The following is a 17,317-nucleotide window of genomic DNA, read 5'->3' as shown; positions in this document are numbered from 1 at the left end:
ATGGGCCGGATCAGATGTACCTGTGGTGGTACAGCAAGGCCCAACCTGCGGGTCAAGTGAGGGAGTTTCTTCACTGAAAGTTAAGCAGAAGCAGACGTGCGCAGAATCAGGGGCAGACTCAGCAGCATGAGATTTTCGACCTCCACGCTTGACATGTTAGTGGTAGAACCTGACCTGTTGATGATGCACGTGGGTGCTGTCCATGGATTTCTCCAGGACGGCCATTCGAAGATGGTAACGAGTCAATCAATGTAGCAAACCGATTTCTGAAATGTGAAAACAGTCTTTCCGCCTCACGCTCTTCAGGTCAGGAATGATTTCATCTGACGGCAGATTCTGGACACCCTTTCTTGACCACGGGGACCGATGACAGCGTCGGATGAAAATTTACGCCGGTATTCCCAACTACGGGGTCTTCTGCTGCTAGTGCTTCGGCAACATCAGCAAAAAGTGACCGGGCCGTCCGGTTCTAGCAAACGATTTCATTGTGTCAGCCGTCTCACGTGGCTTCTATCTGAGCCACACGGCCTCTTTGTAAGTTCAGGCAACAAGGCAAAGGAATGTGTAGTTGAGCCTTCTTGCCCTTATGTGCGGGAGCACTGCCCTGATCGATCATTCAGCCGACATTGTATTCATCGGCGCTCACTGCCACTTATTATCTGGATACGAGTTTATGCCGGGCCAGGAGTAAAGGCAGTCACCATGATTATATACTCTCTGATCCTGTAGTATCCACCAATGCGTCCTGGCAATTGTTTATCTGTGCCTCGTGACCAATGAAAGACTATAACCTCGAGACAAAACGCGTTCAAAAGGAATGACAGCAGAGAGAGGAGCAGGGCTGGGGGGGCAAGGGTGTGTGAAAATGGTCTGGAGCCTCGTGGGATCAATAAGCACGTAAAAAAACTGACAGCAGTTCCATGGAATCTCGACCACGGATTTATCAGCCACAGGAGAATATGGCTGGAGCTAACATGCTCAGCACTGAGACTAAGATGGTGCAAGCCGCACGCATCTGTGTAACCTAGCCCCTGGATCCCTGAGTTTCCCGCCAGGATGGGGCCTAATGTCTTTGACTCTGACAAAGCAGGCTGGAATCATTTGCAAGAGTACCACAGTGGCACCGTAACTCCGGGTCATAACTGCGGGCTGGCATACAATAGCATCTTGCTGATGACTCTTGTTGTCATGATGCCACGAGACTTGATTGGATACCGATCTCAGGGAGAGGCCGCCACACAAATCCTCTAGGGCTGAAAGGGATCGATCTGTTGGTTTTCATCCAGACAGCCGAGACGTCTCGCACGTCAACGCCCCTTGTCAGTATTCCCCATACGGCATCTCGAAGTCTCCTATTGGGTATGTTTTCCACTTCATTTTCCTTTTTGGTAATTTACCAAGCCAGGTGGACCCAGGGTCTATTACTTTCTATTCATAATGATCCATTGCCACTCATGGGTATCAACGCTACTCAAAAAACGGGTTTCCGCTAGGTCAAATGTGTCTAACCTTTGCGCACCCCGGCATGACTCTCACGCCGAAGCATAACGAAAGACAAAGCATTAGTAGGAATTCGTTCGAAGTGTAGATTATGTCGATTACTACTGGCATTCCTCCGTGTCCGAAACAACACCTCATATCTCCGTGTTAAATGCAGGTGTCTTTTGTGTAGTGATGTCCAAGGTATATTTCACCATGGGGTCCTCAATCGGGAATCACTGTCTTCACCATCTTCGATCTTGTTTTATCCATCACATTCTGTATCGCTGTGTACCTAAAGGATTTTAACACAGGCTAGCAAGCTGAGAGTTAATATCCAGATCTTTTTTTTTCCTTCTCTTTCATTTCATCTCTTGATAATCTCCAACTCCTAAACCAAAGAGACATCTCATGGCTACCTCGACACACGCCCTCGCGGAGGGAGAGAAGCCAATCATACCTGGCGGTCTTGACCCAAGACCCGAACAGAGTGATCTCGAAAATAGCTCAACACGAGCGCCTTCAACAGCGGCCGAGGTGGACTACGACAAGAAGGAGGCGCTTGCCAATACCACCGATGAGGAGGAGGGGGACGTCGCCACCCCAGATCAAGCAAGCCCAGATGCAGTCAACTCTGAGGAATACCCGACAGGGCTGCGTCTGCTCTTCATTGTCGTTGCCTTGGTATTGAGCATATTCCTGGTGGCTCTCGATATGACCATCGTTGCGACCGCCATCCCTAAAATCACAGATGAATTTCACGGCCTGGCTGAGGTGTCGTGGTATAGTTCGGCCTTCTTCATGACCCTCGGCGGATTCCAGTCTACATGGGGCAAGGCATACAAATACTTCCCTCTCAAGACCAGCTTCCTCATTTCTATTTTTATCTTCGAGCTCGGCTCCCTTCTATGCGGCGTCGCGCCCAACAGCAAAGCCCTCATCGTGGGCCGCGCCATCGCTGGTCTGGGAGCAGCGGGCATCGGCTCTGGCGCGTACACCATTATTGCCTTCTCTGCTGAGCCTAAAAAGAGACCCATGTTTACGGGAATCATTGGTGCCAGCTATGGTATTGCTTCTGTCGTGGGGCCTCTGGTATGTCCTGAGCACACCCTTTCTCCCTGCAACCCCCCTCCCCCCCTTCATTTTCCCTCTCTTAACATTCAAAAATTAGATCGGTGGTGCCTTTGCGGACAAGGTGACCTGGCGCTGGTGCTTCTACATCAACTTGCCCATCGGCGGACTCTCGGGCGTCATCATCCTGTTGTTCTTCACAACACCCAGCGCCGCCAAGCCTGCGCAGGCTCCCCTCCGCGAGAAATTCTTGCAGATGGACCCCGTCGGCGTGGTTCTCATCATGGCCGCAGTTATTAGCTACATCCTCGCCCTGCAGTACGGCGGGCAGTCTCACCCCTGGAACTCCTCCGTCGTCATCGGGCTCCTTGTCGGGTTCGTGGCCCTCGTCCTCGCCTTCGCGGCATGGGAGAGGTTCCAGAAAGGCAGGGCGATGATGCCGGGACGCCTCATCGGCAACCGTGTGTACCTTGTGTCCTCGCTCTTCGCCTTCTTCTTCGCGGGCGCGTACTTCCTCATCATCTACTACCTGCCCATCTACTTTCAGAGTATCGACAACGTCAATCCCACGCAGAGTGGCGTGCGGAACCTGCCTCTTATCCTGGCTGTCACCGTCGCGACGATTGTGAGCGGTGCGGTCATCAGCTCCACAGGCCTCGGGACCCCCATCATGGTCTTTGGTTGTGCTCTGGCTGTTGCTGCCGCTGGCCTTATGTACACCTTGGATATCGGCACGCCCGCAGGCAAGTGGATCGGCTATCAGATTCTCGGCGGCGTTGGCTGGGGACTGGCGTTCCAGATCCCCATTATTACAGGCCAGGCCGTGAGCCCCGTCGAGGATCTTGCCGAGGTGACCGCCATCATCCTGTGTAAGTCATAATAATTGATGAGTACCTCATATAGGAATTTGCCCCCCCTCTCTAGAACGTTCAGATCGACTAACATCTCTATGCTCTGTAGTCTTCCAAACAGTCGGCGGCGCCTTTCTCGTCTCGGCCGCCCAGTCTGCCTTCGTCAACATCCTCATCAAGACGATCCCGTACTCAGCGCCTGGCGTCGATCCCACACTGGTCATCGCCACCGGCGCTACGGAGCTCAGGAACGTGTTCCCAGCGGAGCAGGTATCCGGCATCCTCGTGGCGTACATGAAGGGTCTGAAGATCTCGTTTGCGATTGCTCTGGGTGCGACGGCCCTGGCGCTGTTGATCGGGTTGTTTTCAAGGTGGAAGAGGTTGAATACAGCTGCCATCACTACTGGTGGCGCCGCTTAGACTTGGAGGGTGACTGGTAATAGATTATAGAGGTAATGAAAAGGCGTTGGAGGCTCAGAGGTTATTTGGATGAGCGATCATGATCTGTCATAAGTTTTGCATTGGAGCTGTATATATATATTATACTTTTTGGAGAATGGCTCGTGCCCATTTTTCATATGTTAAGAAATCCTGCTAGAGGGGCTGCCATAGATGATAGATTTCATAATCGGGAAGAGACCATCCCCCTTTATTTAGCTTATTTTGCTTACAGAAATTCTACTTTGGGGTTTCTTGTCTCTTCTCTCAGAGTACTAAAAATTGCTGTTTTATTTGATTTAATAGTACTCAATCAAGTCCACACAACTCAAGGCATAAAAATCAATCTCTGGTGAGGACAGCTCAAAGCCTTGAGATGCTATATATATTAAGTGATAATAATGACATGCTGTCTCTTCAGAACTTGCTGTTTACTTAGGTAGATACTTCTGATGAGTCCTCAATATGTCTGTTCTGAGGCTTTGGAGGCTTGGATGCATCCAGGACTCAACACATGGGCACACAGCTATACCCAATTTCTGATGCATCCACGCTGAAATTTCAGCGCATTCGTTCAGCCAAGATATATTTACACACCTGAATGAATTTCAACCATATAAATAAAAGGAATGTTTTGCCAAATCACGTTCACATTAGTCCAAGTAGAAGGAGAAAGCTGTTGTGCTAAAGTCATTGAATTTGAAGTATCATTTATGAGAGTGGCGCAGTACCTGGGCAGAATGCCCAAGAGCTCATTTGCATGAGCCTAGTAACTTGGCAAGCAAGATCTCGTCATAATTCCTACCACCAAAAGAAATCTCCTGGTATGCCAGCCCACCATGCCACCATGCTATGAAGTATATGCCCTCAAGTTGAACGGTGTCTTGGCCAAGATGCTTCAACAACAAGATGCCTTAGCCATGATAAGATGACAATGTCCATGCTCATATTCGCATGGATAACTAACCAGGCCTCGTTCACATATCACTCTCAAACACCAAAGAGGCTCTGCAGCTCCTCAATGCTCAGCCTGCCAGTGTAGGAGGCACCCTCCTCACTCAATGCTGCGTTGACAAGAGCCTTCTTCTTCGACTGCAGAGCAAGGATGCGATCCTCTACAGTACCCGCGATCAGCACGCGGTGGACCGTCACCCTGCGCATCTGGCCGATGCGGTGCGCACGATCAATGGCCTGCTCTTCCGTGAAGGGGTTCCAAAAGGGCTCTACATATGGAGTGTTAGAATGTATTTCCTCTCCATATCCATTCTTGTTTTGATAAGGAGTAGAGTACGTGGTCAAGAGAAGACAAGTGCTTCGTCTGGAAGTGAGATGCAATAAAAAATGACAGAAAGACAGATGGGGAAAAAGAAAAAGGGGCGGGGCTTCATAAAAAAAAAAGAAAAGGAAAAAAAAAGGAGGGAAAAAAAGGAAACGTACCAGATATGATGACTTGGCTCGCAGCAGTCAAATTTAAACCAGCATTGCCTGCCGTCAGGCTCACGAGCATCACCTCCACGTCTGGATTCTCCATGAAATTCTTGACAGCCGCGTCACGGGTGTCAGGCCGCATGGAGCCGTCGTAGCGCGTGTAGCCAAAGCCAACGTCCTGAATGGGGACCTCTAGCAGGTCAAGGAAGGATGTCCAGAGTGAGAAAATGAGAGTCTTCTCTCGCGGCTGGTGTCGGCGGATGTCGGCCAGGAGGGACATGATCTTGTCGATTTTGGCGCTGGACACCCACTCTTTACGGAGCCGGCGGCGGTACCGGTGCATCGCCTCTGCATTTCTGAAGGCATCGTTGCGGAGTTGGCCGAGCGAGAGGTAGTTCTGATTGCTCTTCGTTCTGCGTGAGACGGCCTTGCCTTTGCCCTTGTTCTTATTGCAGCAATTCTCGATGGTCTCGAGAGGTTCATCTGGGTCGATGTTGCTGCGTTGGCGTCTGAGAGTAAATGGACGGCCGGGTCCAGCGCTCTGTGGTGCAGCAGGCTCGTTCTCATCGTCATTATCATCATCAATGATAATGGGATGGTCCCGGGTAGTACTCGTGACAACTGAAGCTCTGCTGCTAAAGGGCTCATATTTGACGTCTGAAAGATCTTCCCGAGACTCTTGGTTGGAGGAACGGTAGGTGCCCAAAGGAGTGACCACTGAACTCTCCGGCTTCTGGCCTGGACGATTCAGGTTGTAGGACACCCTGGGTCTCTTGTTCACACGGTTTGCGTTGTAGCTCAGCTCCCAGTCTCGCTTGGGAACCATGCTCACTGCGCGATCGTTGTCATGAGCCTCAGCCTCAGCAGCTTGTCGTCGTTTCCGTTGGAGTTGCTCTCTGTAGCGCTTGGTTGCAGGGCCTGGCGACCCAGCTCCATCATAAGATAGAACAATATCCTCGTCCATCACCTGATCCTCGTCTTTGATGGCTCCGTCTTCATAATTATTGGAGGCCATCGAGCCCAAAGCAATGATCTCATCTAGATTGTCATCATCTAGATCAATGGGATCAGCAGCAGTACCCTTCAAGGTCATGCTCGCAGACGCGTGGGTGGAAGGTGTGGGGTGAGGCTGCTTGACATTGGCTGATGCCAGATGTCTGACTTCCAGGGCTTCAGCCTCTGGAAAGATGTCTCCACTGTTGTGCACAAGCTGTGCTGTTTGCTCATTGTTCTGGAGCTCACCCATGGCATTCGCAGAGCCTTGTTCATCGTCATTGTCAAGGTCCATGAACTCTAGACCCGGGTTGGGGTTCTGAATCATGGATTGCTCCGGGCTCTGGGTCATGAACAGTCCACCAGAATTGCCACGCCAAGGAGAAATCTCTGGCTCAGCACCATGCTCAGGACTACAATCAGAGGTATCCTCCATATTCTCATTCATGAGAACCTCTTGGACTTCTGTAACATTGTCCAGTTCATCAAAGGGAAATTCGTCGTCAGGAAATCCACCTTCCTCATAGTCCTCCTCGAAAGAAAAATCATTTTGGAAAGGTCTACCTCCATAGTCTGTGATGACCATGGAATCAGTGCGCTTTCTGATCTCTTCAACATCATTGGCGTAGAAGCCATAGTCCTCTCCCTCGGATTCCTGCTCCTGATTGTCAGAAATTTGGACGGATGCAGGCCTTGATCCCTCTGCATGAGCATCAACAAAGAAGTTATGCATCACGACATTCGTTCCAGTGACAAGGACACGGCAGCCAGGCTCAGGGCACTTCATCTCCATCTGCCTGCCACCATCATCTTGGGTCTCGCGGACTGACATGCCAAGGGCGAAGCACTCAGGGCAGATAGAGTGACCGCAGGGGCTGATGATGACAGCGTTCTCGGGAACAGCATCGCAGATGGGGCACTCGAACTGCTCTTGGGCCTTGATCCGCGCAACCACGTCAGGCTTCAGCTTCAGTGCGAGGGCGAGCATCTCGTCGGCGCCAAGACTGGTACCCTCGGGAGTGCCATGGTTCTTGATCAGATGAGGGTGGTCGCAGGCCTGTCGGAGGCGGAGCAGCAGCACGAGGACATAAATGTAGTTCTTCAGTACGGTGCCAGCCTTCAGATACTTGTTAAACTTGAGGCGCTGCTGACACTCGAGGGCGTGGTAGAATGCGGCCTGGTCCGGGTCGAACTGGGTGTGGGCGTCCTCTTCTCGGCGAGGGGGAAGTCGAATGATGGGCTGCCCATCAAGACGCGATTCCTTCGTCCGTCGTATGGTGATGCTTCGGATGACGGCCTGGAGCTTGCGCAGTGCTGCCGCGCCTCGATCCCCATCCCACTTCTGGATAGGCCGGTCAATCTCCTCGCTGAAGCGCTCCCATCTGTCGTAAGGTGCGATGCGCAGGAAACGGATGAGGGGGTAAATCTCCGCCGCGCGGTTCATGAACGGTGTTCCCGTCATGCAGAGTCGATATTCGGATTGAATGGCGGCAGCAGCAAGCGACGCCTTGGTGGACTTGTTCTTGATGTTGTGAGCTTCATCGAGTATGACACGGTAGAACAAGGACTGGGGGTGGAGGATGGCCACTCCCTTCAGCTTGTTCAGTTCAAATCGAGCCTTGTACTCTGCTGTGAGCTTTCCGTAGGTACAGAGGACGATGTCATGATCAAGAACCTCGTCGACCGACGTGGTTCCCTTGATACCGCCGTGGAAAACGATTGTCTTGAGTTGGTATTGGGGCTTGATCTTGGTCTCGATTTCGCTCTGCCACTGTCGCAGCAAGGCGAGCGGGGCAACGATGAGCGTAGTCTTGCGGGCTCCGTCAGAGGACGGACGGGCGACGATGAGGGCCAAAGCTTGGATGGTTTTCCCCAAGCCCATACCGTCTGTAATTTGTAGTAAAATGAGTGGTTAGCAAGCTGAGAAAACAACGGGAGTCAACTTTGGGATGGACAACCACAAACCTGCAAGGAGGCCACCTCGCTTGTTGCGATCCTCTTCCTGCCGCATCAGCCAGCTCAAGCAGACCTTCTGGTGCTCCATCAGTTGGCAGCGCATCTGGCGCGGCGTCTGTACCCTCTGCTCACGAGGGATGTTGATGGGAGGCAGGACCAGCAGGTTTCGTACGTCCTGCTGCAGCTCTCGGTGAGCTTGCTGCAGCTCGTCGCCGTTTGCATCCATGCCGACTAGATGAGGATAAAAGGGCTCAGGGCTAGTTTCGAGAGGAAGATTGACGAGCTCAGGGGAAGCAGGTGGAAAATCGGCAGCTGGGTTGCTGCCAGTCGTAAGGGGAGGGGTAGGAACAGAGGGAGTGTCAGGGTTGGTTTCAGAATGAGCGTCACGAGGCGCGTCAGGAGACGCGTCAGGAGACTGGTGAGAAGGAACCTGCGAAGGGGCATGCGAGAGAGCGTAATAAGGGGAGTGAGAAGCGGTGTCAGAAGAGCGCGTGCCGTCCTCCACTAGAGGCTGGCCGGGGAAGGCGATGCGAGCAGGAGGACGAGGGGTCGAGGGGCTGGATCGACCGCCTAGAATGTAGTCGGCGACGAGCCGTTGACGTCGAGGGTCCGAGAGATTGCTTTGTTTACTCATTTTGACTGGGCTCAAGGCCAAGGAGCACCTGATCGTTGAAGTGTGTTAAACTATTGACAACAGACCAGGTGCTGGAGTTGTTTTTAGTATGGGACGACGCGATTGACGAAGTTGTAGGTCAGGAAACCTTGTTGTGGATCAGGTTAGTTTTAGACGAGACGTGGCGCGCGTAAGAAGATAGCTGGAGAGGTTGAAGTCACAAAGAGACGAAAAGTGAATGAGTACAGGGTTGGGGAAAATGAGCAGACCTACAGGCCAAGATAATTGTCTGACAAGGATTCGGTTAGGGCTAGACGAACTACGGTGAGTGTAAGAAGACTTCTGGAGGATGACGGTAGACGTCGGAAGGTTTGGTGCGCAGAAAAATATGTCAATATATTGTTTTAGAAGGAGGCAGAGGCGGAGGCGGAGGATGGGCATCAGCGAGTTGTCCAGCGAGGGGCGAGGGGCGAGGGGCGCGGGGGGGCGATATTGATGCGGAGCTGATTATGACTTCGAAAATTATGAAAATGATGAGGCACAATGAGTTGTGATCCATACGACAAAATTGTTCGAGAATGGTGGTAGAAGTTGGAAGGTTAGGTGCGAAAAAAGTCAGGTCTGAGGGGGAAGTAACATGCAAGAGAAGACTGCTCAACAGAATGGATGATACTTACGCAAGCAGGTCGCTAAGAGATCGAAACAAGACCAAAAACTTTTCAGGTCTGAATATTTTGTGGCAGATGTGAGAAGATTGTCTGGGAACGATTCTGAAAGTCAGGAGGTTGGCAGTGATGGATTCTAAGCCTAGACGACCTGAAGTGAATGCGAAAAAGTTTACTCGAAAAGGTTGGTGAAGTTAGAAAGTCGGATATGAGGGAACGCATGCCTGGCCTGGGAAATGTACGTATTAAACATTTTCCATCAAGAATGACAGAGATTTGAAGTTGAAAGAGTAGGACGAAAGTCAGTTCTCAATGAAAGATGACTGGAGTGAGAAAGGTATTAGAAAAGTTGCTAGACTGCAAAAGTTATCAAAGAAACTCCGTCTAGAGGGAAGTGAACTTTGAACGTGGGGAGACTGTTTAATAGGAACGGTTGAGGTAATGATTTGGTTGAAGTTCGTGAAGAACAGGGAGATGTGAAGTGGAAGTTTTTGAGTCACTGGTTGTTGAGAAGGTATGATAGAAGTCAGGGAGGTCGTAAGATTATAAGTCTGTACAAAGTGGATGGCTTTACGCGTGTGGAAGATGCTATATATGGATTGAGGAGAAGTCGATATTGAATAAGGCACCCAGAACAATGTCCACTCGATAAGGGGACAGCTTCGACCGTACCTTTGATTGGAAACAGCCCCAAACATAGTCACTGACAAACCAGAGGAGTACTGACCACACCTCAAAACACATCGCGTTCAGTTTATGCGAGAATGGCAGTGATCAGAATGCGTCCGGCAAATTCTTTAAGCGAGTACGTACTTGAGCATACACGCAGTAACAATTGAGTTCGTGTTGGAAGTTAACAGTTCAGGAGCAGTACTGAGTCTGCTTCGAGAATCACAGCAAGTTGCGAGACGCTTATTTATCCTGTGACTGCCCTCAGAAGAGGCCTATAGAGAAGCTTGATTATCCTAAAACTTGTGGCGGAAAATACAGGTCATTATGTTATGTAGAAGAGTCAGTCCATAATTACGTCTAATGGAAAGCGGGAACTTTGTCAAAATGCTCATTCCGTTGAACCGTATGAGAGAACTGCCAAGTAGCCTCCAAATCATAAGCGTAACAGAAATAGGAAGTCCTTTGTGGAGTGATGCAGACGGAGATCATCCCCTTGAGTATATCTTCCAAAGAGTGAAGTGAGGGCTTGATAATTACCCTAAGAAAACAGGGGGTTTCTGGTCCCATTTTGAAGAGTTACTGGCAAAGTTAATCGAGTCTGAAAAATATTTCTCCTTGTTGCCTCTATTCTCAAGAGTGTCCAGCCACTGGCATTAGGCACCTCGCCTCAGCTCTCAGAAGAGGTAATCAGTCCAGCTTATTAGAGTTTATGAACAGCATGAAGACTGCTGCTACAGTTGTAAAAGATATAGACCTGTGTAAGTAAGTTCCTTGGTTTGATCAAGAAATGAAGACACGTATGATTACACATTTAACCTTCTGATGTTAGAGAAGAAAGGGAGGGACTCGTGGCAGTTGAAAGAACAGGCGCCTAAGGTCTCAGCATTCCTCATGCATTGATGAGAACTGACCAACAGATGATCAGAAATGCGACCCAGAATAACGTCCAATTACCACCAGAGCAACATCGGAATGGACTCTCAAGTTGTGGACGGAGATATACGCCCATGCTAGAGCATAAAGATGGCAGTTTCCAATGCGTTCGAAGGCGGAAGAGCAGCTCGCGTGGTCGAAAGTCTTGGAGCCACTGCCACTAACGAGTCCCTAAATGGTACTCTGGAGTAGAGGTTGCCTGATAGATAAGGGCGGGATCGCGAATTTAGAAGCATCTGATCATGCCTGGACTAGACACCCTCGATCTCTGAGTCCTTTTCTTTTTCTCCCCCTTTTTCTTTTTCTTTCGGTGTTATGTATTGTATATTGTACTTAATTCGTGTTCGTGTGTTTGACATAAGCAGCACGCAGTGCTTGGTGTAGATTATCTCAGGTGGCTCACCGGACGATCTTAACTCTATGGCACGCTCGGTTCGGCGGCCAGGTCTCATTGGCTGGTCGTCATTTGGAGCAGCCCTGGCTCGCAATGACACCGAGCCCATTTTTGAATACTTCCTTCCTCAACAAATTGAGGTTCATCCTTTCTGTCGCCAACAACTGCGCAAGCCTTGGCACGCAAAATCATCCAACTGGGAAGCCAATAGTCCTGGCAATGGAGGTGTTTAAGACTGGCCAGTGTCGTCATACGGACGAATAATTCTATCAGCAGATCCCTGGTCTGGCTAGCTAAGCTTTCAGGGCCCAGCTGCAGGCTGCATGGGAAGGTTGCCTCCGTTGCAGGGGTCCCAGGCCGAAAGTGGGAGGCCAAATTTGGGAGCGCAAAAGTGCCTCTAGTGAAACCCAGGATAGACCTGGATCTGCTATTGCGCGCTGTCGTTCATCAGAAAGAGATGGAGTTTAAAGACGCGCTCTGGTTTGTGGTCCTCACCGGACTCTGACGGTCTGTGCCTCATGGTAATGCAGGCATAGCATGTGGCAAGAGTGTCAGGGCCAATGAGGAGGTCGGTGGAAAGAATCTTGCGGGCCTAGAGGAGAATGTAACCAGCCCTTTGGTGGGATCGTTTCTGGATGCGGCTCAACGGGATTCTGATACGAACACTTTTGTTGTATGCAGGATGCTGAAAGGAGGAGGAGGGATGGTGTTGTCGCAAGGCAGACTGTACTGTACTTCAGTATACCATGTCAGGCTGAACGAGATGAAGGAAGGTGCTGCTCCATCTGATGTGGCCTGATATGGGTAAGATCTCTCTACGTAGGTGCTCATGATTGGTGGCAACCTGTCGAGGTGCGCAATAAATTCAGGCGGGTCCCTTCAAGACAGGCGGGGAGGCAGATTAATCACAGCTGCCAACAGATCGGGTTTAGACTTATCTCTCTGACATACAAAGTGAAGTGGTGGCTTTTGTAGCGTTGGAGGGGCGCTGGAGCTTATTTTTACTATGGTACATAGCACTACCCAGCATGCAGCCACATGTATCTAATGCAGGCCTGCTGCACTGGGCTTACTGGAAAGTTCCTAGAGATATGTTCCTGGCTTTGAACACTTGGCTTGGATTCCTTCCCCCCAAAACTATTGTTGTCTCTTGTTGTGCACTTCTTTAACAAAAAAATTTCATTCTCCGTGTGAACATGAAGAGAACAAGGCGCTGAAAAGGAAAGAGGCCCTCTCTTGGCTATGAACCTTGGACCCTAAACCCCTACAAACCATACAACCCTACAGCTCAGAGCTGCGACAGCTGAGACAGCTCACACACACGTCCATTCCTCGGATTGACCCACTGCCCTGTGACGCCATGGGCTCCCCTCTTGTGACGCTCGCCGCGTCCAAGCGGTCCAGAATCGTCACATCTCTTCTCCTCGCCACATTTATTGTCTTCTTCATCTCGAGAGTGAGCGACCCTGGCGCCCTGTTGTTCGGCAGGCCAGTATCACAGATACCGGTATCGGAACAGAGGCCAGACGAGTACAATGGCCCGCGGTTCGAGCTCTTCGGCATCACAGACTTTGGTACAGAGGTCGAGGTCGCCACGCTGAGCATCAAAGTCAAGCAGGACGTGGCGACGAAGGGCAGCCCAGCCCTCGGGCACGGCCGCAAGCCGTCTCCTGCCCAGCAGAACGCGAGACAGGAGGTCGGCAACGATGGCAGCCTCCAAAACCCCTACCAGCGCCAGCTGCCTATCACCATGCCCAAGCTGACGACATACCAACTCGACGCACCGGGCTTCAACTTCACGGACCTCGAGCAGCCCGCGCCCGGCACGCCCCTGGCCTCCATCACCCTCGAGTTCCCTCCCAAGAAGCAGTCGCCCGACGCGTCCAAGATGATCTTCGGCGTGGCCACGACGCTCGACCGCATGCCCGAGAACCTGCGCAACTTCCAGCACTGGGCGGCGCGCACCAGTGCCCGCCTCGTCGTCGTACACGAGCCGCGCAATGAGACGCTGCGGCCGGGCGAGCCCTCCGCCGAGGAGATGGAGCAGCTATTCAAGGGCGCGGGGATCGAGCGCATTACGCTGGTGGAGAGAGACCAGGGCTGGGGCGAGCGCTTTGTGTCACTGCTGGGCGTGCTGCACGACCGCATGGAGCCCCAGGTGGAGTGGGCTGTGCTGATGGATGACGACACCTTCTTCCTCGACCTGGACGCCGTGCAGGCCATGCTAGCAAAGTACAACCCATCCCAGCTGTGGTACGTGGGTGCGCTGAGCGACAACAAGTGGAACATCAACAATGGCGGGCTCTACGCTGTTGGCGGCGCTGGCATCTTCATCTCGCGCCCCCTGCTGGAGACGATGCGGCCGTTTGCAGACGGATGCTTCCCCGAGGAGGGCACGATGGCTGGTGGGGACACGCTTGTGGGCCAATGCATTCACCGGCACACCACGACCAAGCTGACCCTCGAGCACGGACTGTACCAGCTGGACCTGCACGGCGACGTGACGGGGTTCTATGAGGCGCCGAGGCCCCAACCGCTGAGCGTGCACCACTGGAAGAGCTGGCACCACCACGACATCCCCGCCGTCGCGACGGTCGCCAGGGTTTGCGGCCGGCCCTGCGTGCTGCAGAACTTCCGCTTCCAGGACGGCTGGCAGATGAGCAACGGGTTCAGCATCGTCAAGTACGGCTACGGCGACGCGGAGCTGGCGGTGCAGCACCCGCAGGCGATGGAACATACTTGGAAGCACACCGAGTGGGAAATCGAGGACAGCTGGGATTACAGCTTCGCGCCGCTCAAGGAAAGGGACGAGGGCAAGGTACAATTCCTGATGGAGAAAAGCGTCGTCGAGCTGGATGGTAGCGTCACTTTGTACTATGTCAGGAGAAAGAACGGCATTGGGAACGGGTTGATTCGGATGATCTGGCGCTGAGGGCTGCTCTCTCGAGACTGCATACAGACTTGTGGGGAACGACTTGAAGTCTTTCTAAGGCGCGGGCAAGGAATGGAGGCTATGAAAGCCATTTCCAGCATCTTTGCCATCGAGATGGAACCCCTGACTTTGACTCCAAGGAGACGGACTGCCATCACACAGGTCTTGATCCAAACCTTGAGTCGGAAGGAGAAGAGCTGCTGGTGGAACCAAGAGGTTAACATGGGGACAAAGGAGGCTCCAGTTCAATGAACCTCCGCAGGGACAGGAGCACCTGGACGCGTGAGCCCAATTCTCACACACGCCACACGGCACGCCGCAACTGGGGCGCGGAGGGGCCTCTTTCTGAGCATCAATACGCTAGGCATCACGATTTTATGAGTAACAACAGCACGGTATACACAGGCATTACACCAGAGCAAGTTTCTATGCTTCGCCAATACACAATTGTACTATTATCCTTCTACACACGTCTCGAATAGATCAATGTGATTCACGACCAGAGCTCCTGCCGAAGTGACTACAGCCCATTCAACCTTGCCCGTTGACGTTCACTGTGCTTGGTGCTTTGATGGTGGTCGCTCCCATGGGCTCTCGCCTTCTGTCTTTACCTTTCAAAAAGTTGCCTGTTGTTTTCTGCTTACTGATGGTGCAGAGATGGGCGATGGCATAGAAGGCTCCTCCTACATCCCTCTACAGAATAACCCACCGGCAGAGACACTCGCCCTTTCCCATAGTTCCTACAAATCAGACATGTCTTGTTCCTTCTGGTTGTATAATTTGCCCCTCCTTTGGGGGGCGGAGTTGCCCAACTGCCTTATTTGTATAACTTTCTCATCTTACGTTCTTCTCCATCCCTCCATCTTTGAGAAGACAGGAAGTGGAAGTGGAAATGTGCCACGTTCGCGAGAATGAGATGAGTAGCACATGTTGCTTCCTAATGAGTTATTCGAGGGTGGTGACTGCACTGAGGGGATATCTCGTTCCTTACCTCCTTGGGCGAGTGGGAAGGAGGCTGTAGGTGGTAGTATGGGAATCTACAGGGACACAACTGCTCCTGCTGTTGGCCGAGTTCTTGACTCCCGAAGAAGGCACCGCCCAACGAGGATCAAAACAGACAAGATAAACCTCTTCCCCCTTCTAACTTATCGTTGTTCTCTTTTCTTCCTCTTCTTCTTCTTCATCCATCCATCTCTCTCTCCGCCACCCCCCACTCCACCCATTTTTGGACCGCCCCATCACCATCATTTATTTTCCCCAGGCTCTTCAGCATTCCACTACCTTCAATAGACTTACGCTCATATAATCTTGTTTTCTCACGCACTCTCTCCTGCTTGCTTCTAGCTGTGGAGCCATAAATCACCTCCTCTGCTCGGACTGTCACAGACTCCCATCCGCCATCATGTTCAGCCCAGCTACCATTGCGGCCCTCGCGCCCTTCATCCTGGGCCTTGCCCAGGCATCAGCCGTGAGTTACAATTTTCTTCCTTTTAGACCTACTGCCCTAGCTTCCTCGTCCCATTCTGACTTCCCTTTTTCCCTTACAACAGGTTGAAGTACCTCGTGAGCTGCCTCACGATGTCACCCTCAACCCTGCCAGTCCCGCCCTGGTCATTGGCGGTGGCTATGACTGCTATCCCTACAACGACAGTGATTGTTACAAGAAGTACTGGGACCAGTACAAGAAGTGTCACCCGTACGACAAGCCTTGCTACAAGGACTGCCATGACTACGATGACTACAATGATCACTGCAAAAACTACGACAAGAGCTACGGCAAGTGCTACGATAGGTGCTACTACGACTACGACGGTTGCGACAAGTACAAGGACTGCCACAAGAATGACGACTCGTGCTACAAAAAGAAGAAGGAGGAAGGCTACTGCCAGCCGGATGACACCAAGTGCCGGGACCGACACCCGTATCCTCACGACTTCTGCAAACCTTGGGACTGGGACTGCCACAAGGCGAAGCATGAAGACAAAGACTACGAATGCCATCCCCGCAAGGACAAGAACTGCTACCCAGACTATCCTGACTACCCTGACTATGATGATGATAATCATGGGGTGGATCCTCACCATCCCAAGGGCTACGTCAAGGTTGTCTACCACGGCCCTAAGGGGCACTACGAGCAGCAAGTCTGGCCTGATGGCGATGAGGCTTGGACTAGTAAGTGATCTCTCATCTCTGTCTGCCCTTGTGTTCTTGGCCAGGGCGACCCTCCCCCAGCCGGCCCTCCGTCTCTCGGCACCATGTACCATGCTGACATTGTCACAGATCATGACCAATTTGTCGTGGATCACATCAAGTACTACCTCGAAAAGGAGGACAAGAACGTCCGCTGCCTTCCCATGAAGTCCTGGTTCCCTTGGATTCCGCTTCCGATTGAGAAGTACCAGGAGAAGGAGGAAGAGTACGGAAAGAAGGTTCGCATCATCAAGCTGAAGGAGCCTATGCCGGTGGAGGTGATCCGCTGTGATTTCCCCTAGACTTGTCGTCGACTCCTTGTTTATGGTCTTGTCTTGTTTCTATCCTCCGATTTCGTGTTTGGCGAATGGTGGGGGTCTTTGTAGCGAGGGTGACGGTCTTTGGCCATCATCGACTGGGGGCGCTGGTCACTGAGCTTGTAAACATGAGGTTGATTTTACCCTAGAATGACTCTCGAGCAATTACACACACTCCATATATCTGCTGTCTCCTGTCTGTCTGAACCCAAAGAAGATGTGTGCGTGTCCAGACGTGTGTGCGTCAAGCATTTCGCCACTCACAGTCACCGACCCCAGTATCATCATGATTAGACGATCCTCCTATCTTGCTCCTGCATTGTCTTTATATAGACGTAATCACATCCTGTCGAATGTCCGAAGACTCAGCGCCCCTGGTGTCCTC

General features: G+C 51.8%; 4 protein-coding genes across 4 annotated transcripts; 3 read left to right on the top strand and 1 right to left on the bottom strand.

The window, feature by feature from the left end:
• Positions 1–1,792: 1,792 nt before the first annotated feature.
• M406DRAFT_272492 (MFS general substrate transporter) lies at positions 1,793–4,099 on the top strand. Its single transcript, XM_040918149.1, has 3 exons — positions 1,793–2,571; positions 2,651–3,419; positions 3,511–4,099. The coding sequence occupies exons 1-3, from the start codon at positions 1,891–1,893 to the stop codon at positions 3,819–3,821; spliced, it is 1,761 nt and encodes a 586-aa protein (XP_040782055.1). The 5' UTR covers positions 1,793–1,890; the 3' UTR covers positions 3,822–4,099.
• A 730-nt stretch (positions 4,100–4,829) lies between these two features.
• M406DRAFT_336613 (uncharacterized protein) lies at positions 4,830–8,442 on the bottom strand (the record flags this gene model as incomplete). The annotated part of the gene is made up of 4 exons (XM_040921167.1): positions 4,830–5,062; positions 5,277–5,664; positions 6,979–8,147; positions 8,226–8,442. The coding sequence occupies 4 exons, from the start codon at positions 8,440–8,442 to the stop codon at positions 4,830–4,832; spliced, it is 2,007 nt and encodes a 668-aa protein (XP_040782054.1).
• A 4,891-nt stretch (positions 8,443–13,333) lies between these two features.
• On the top strand, positions 13,334–14,425 carry M406DRAFT_25195 (family 31 glycosyltransferase; the record flags this gene model as incomplete). Its single annotated transcript, XM_040916798.1, has 1 exon — positions 13,334–14,425. A coding segment is annotated over one exon (1,092 nt), but the record flags the coding sequence as incomplete, so codon positions are not given.
• A 1,402-nt stretch (positions 14,426–15,827) lies between these two features.
• M406DRAFT_326490 (uncharacterized protein) lies at positions 15,828–16,917 on the top strand (the record flags this gene model as incomplete). Its single annotated transcript, XM_040920092.1, has 3 exons — positions 15,828–15,893; positions 15,976–16,597; positions 16,706–16,917. 3 exons carry the CDS (start codon positions 15,828–15,830, stop codon positions 16,915–16,917), a joined length of 900 nt encoding a protein of 299 aa, XP_040782052.1.
• Positions 16,918–17,317: the final 400 nt, after the last annotated feature.

This window comes from Cryphonectria parasitica (assembly GCF_011745365.1).
Source record: "Cryphonectria parasitica EP155 unplaced genomic scaffold M406scaffold_1, whole genome shotgun sequence".
Classification (NCBI taxonomy): Eukaryota; Fungi; Ascomycota; class Sordariomycetes; order Diaporthales; family Cryphonectriaceae; genus Cryphonectria; species Cryphonectria parasitica.
The sequence above is the reverse complement of the archived record's forward strand: the minus strand, read 5'-3'. Positions and strand labels throughout refer to the sequence as shown.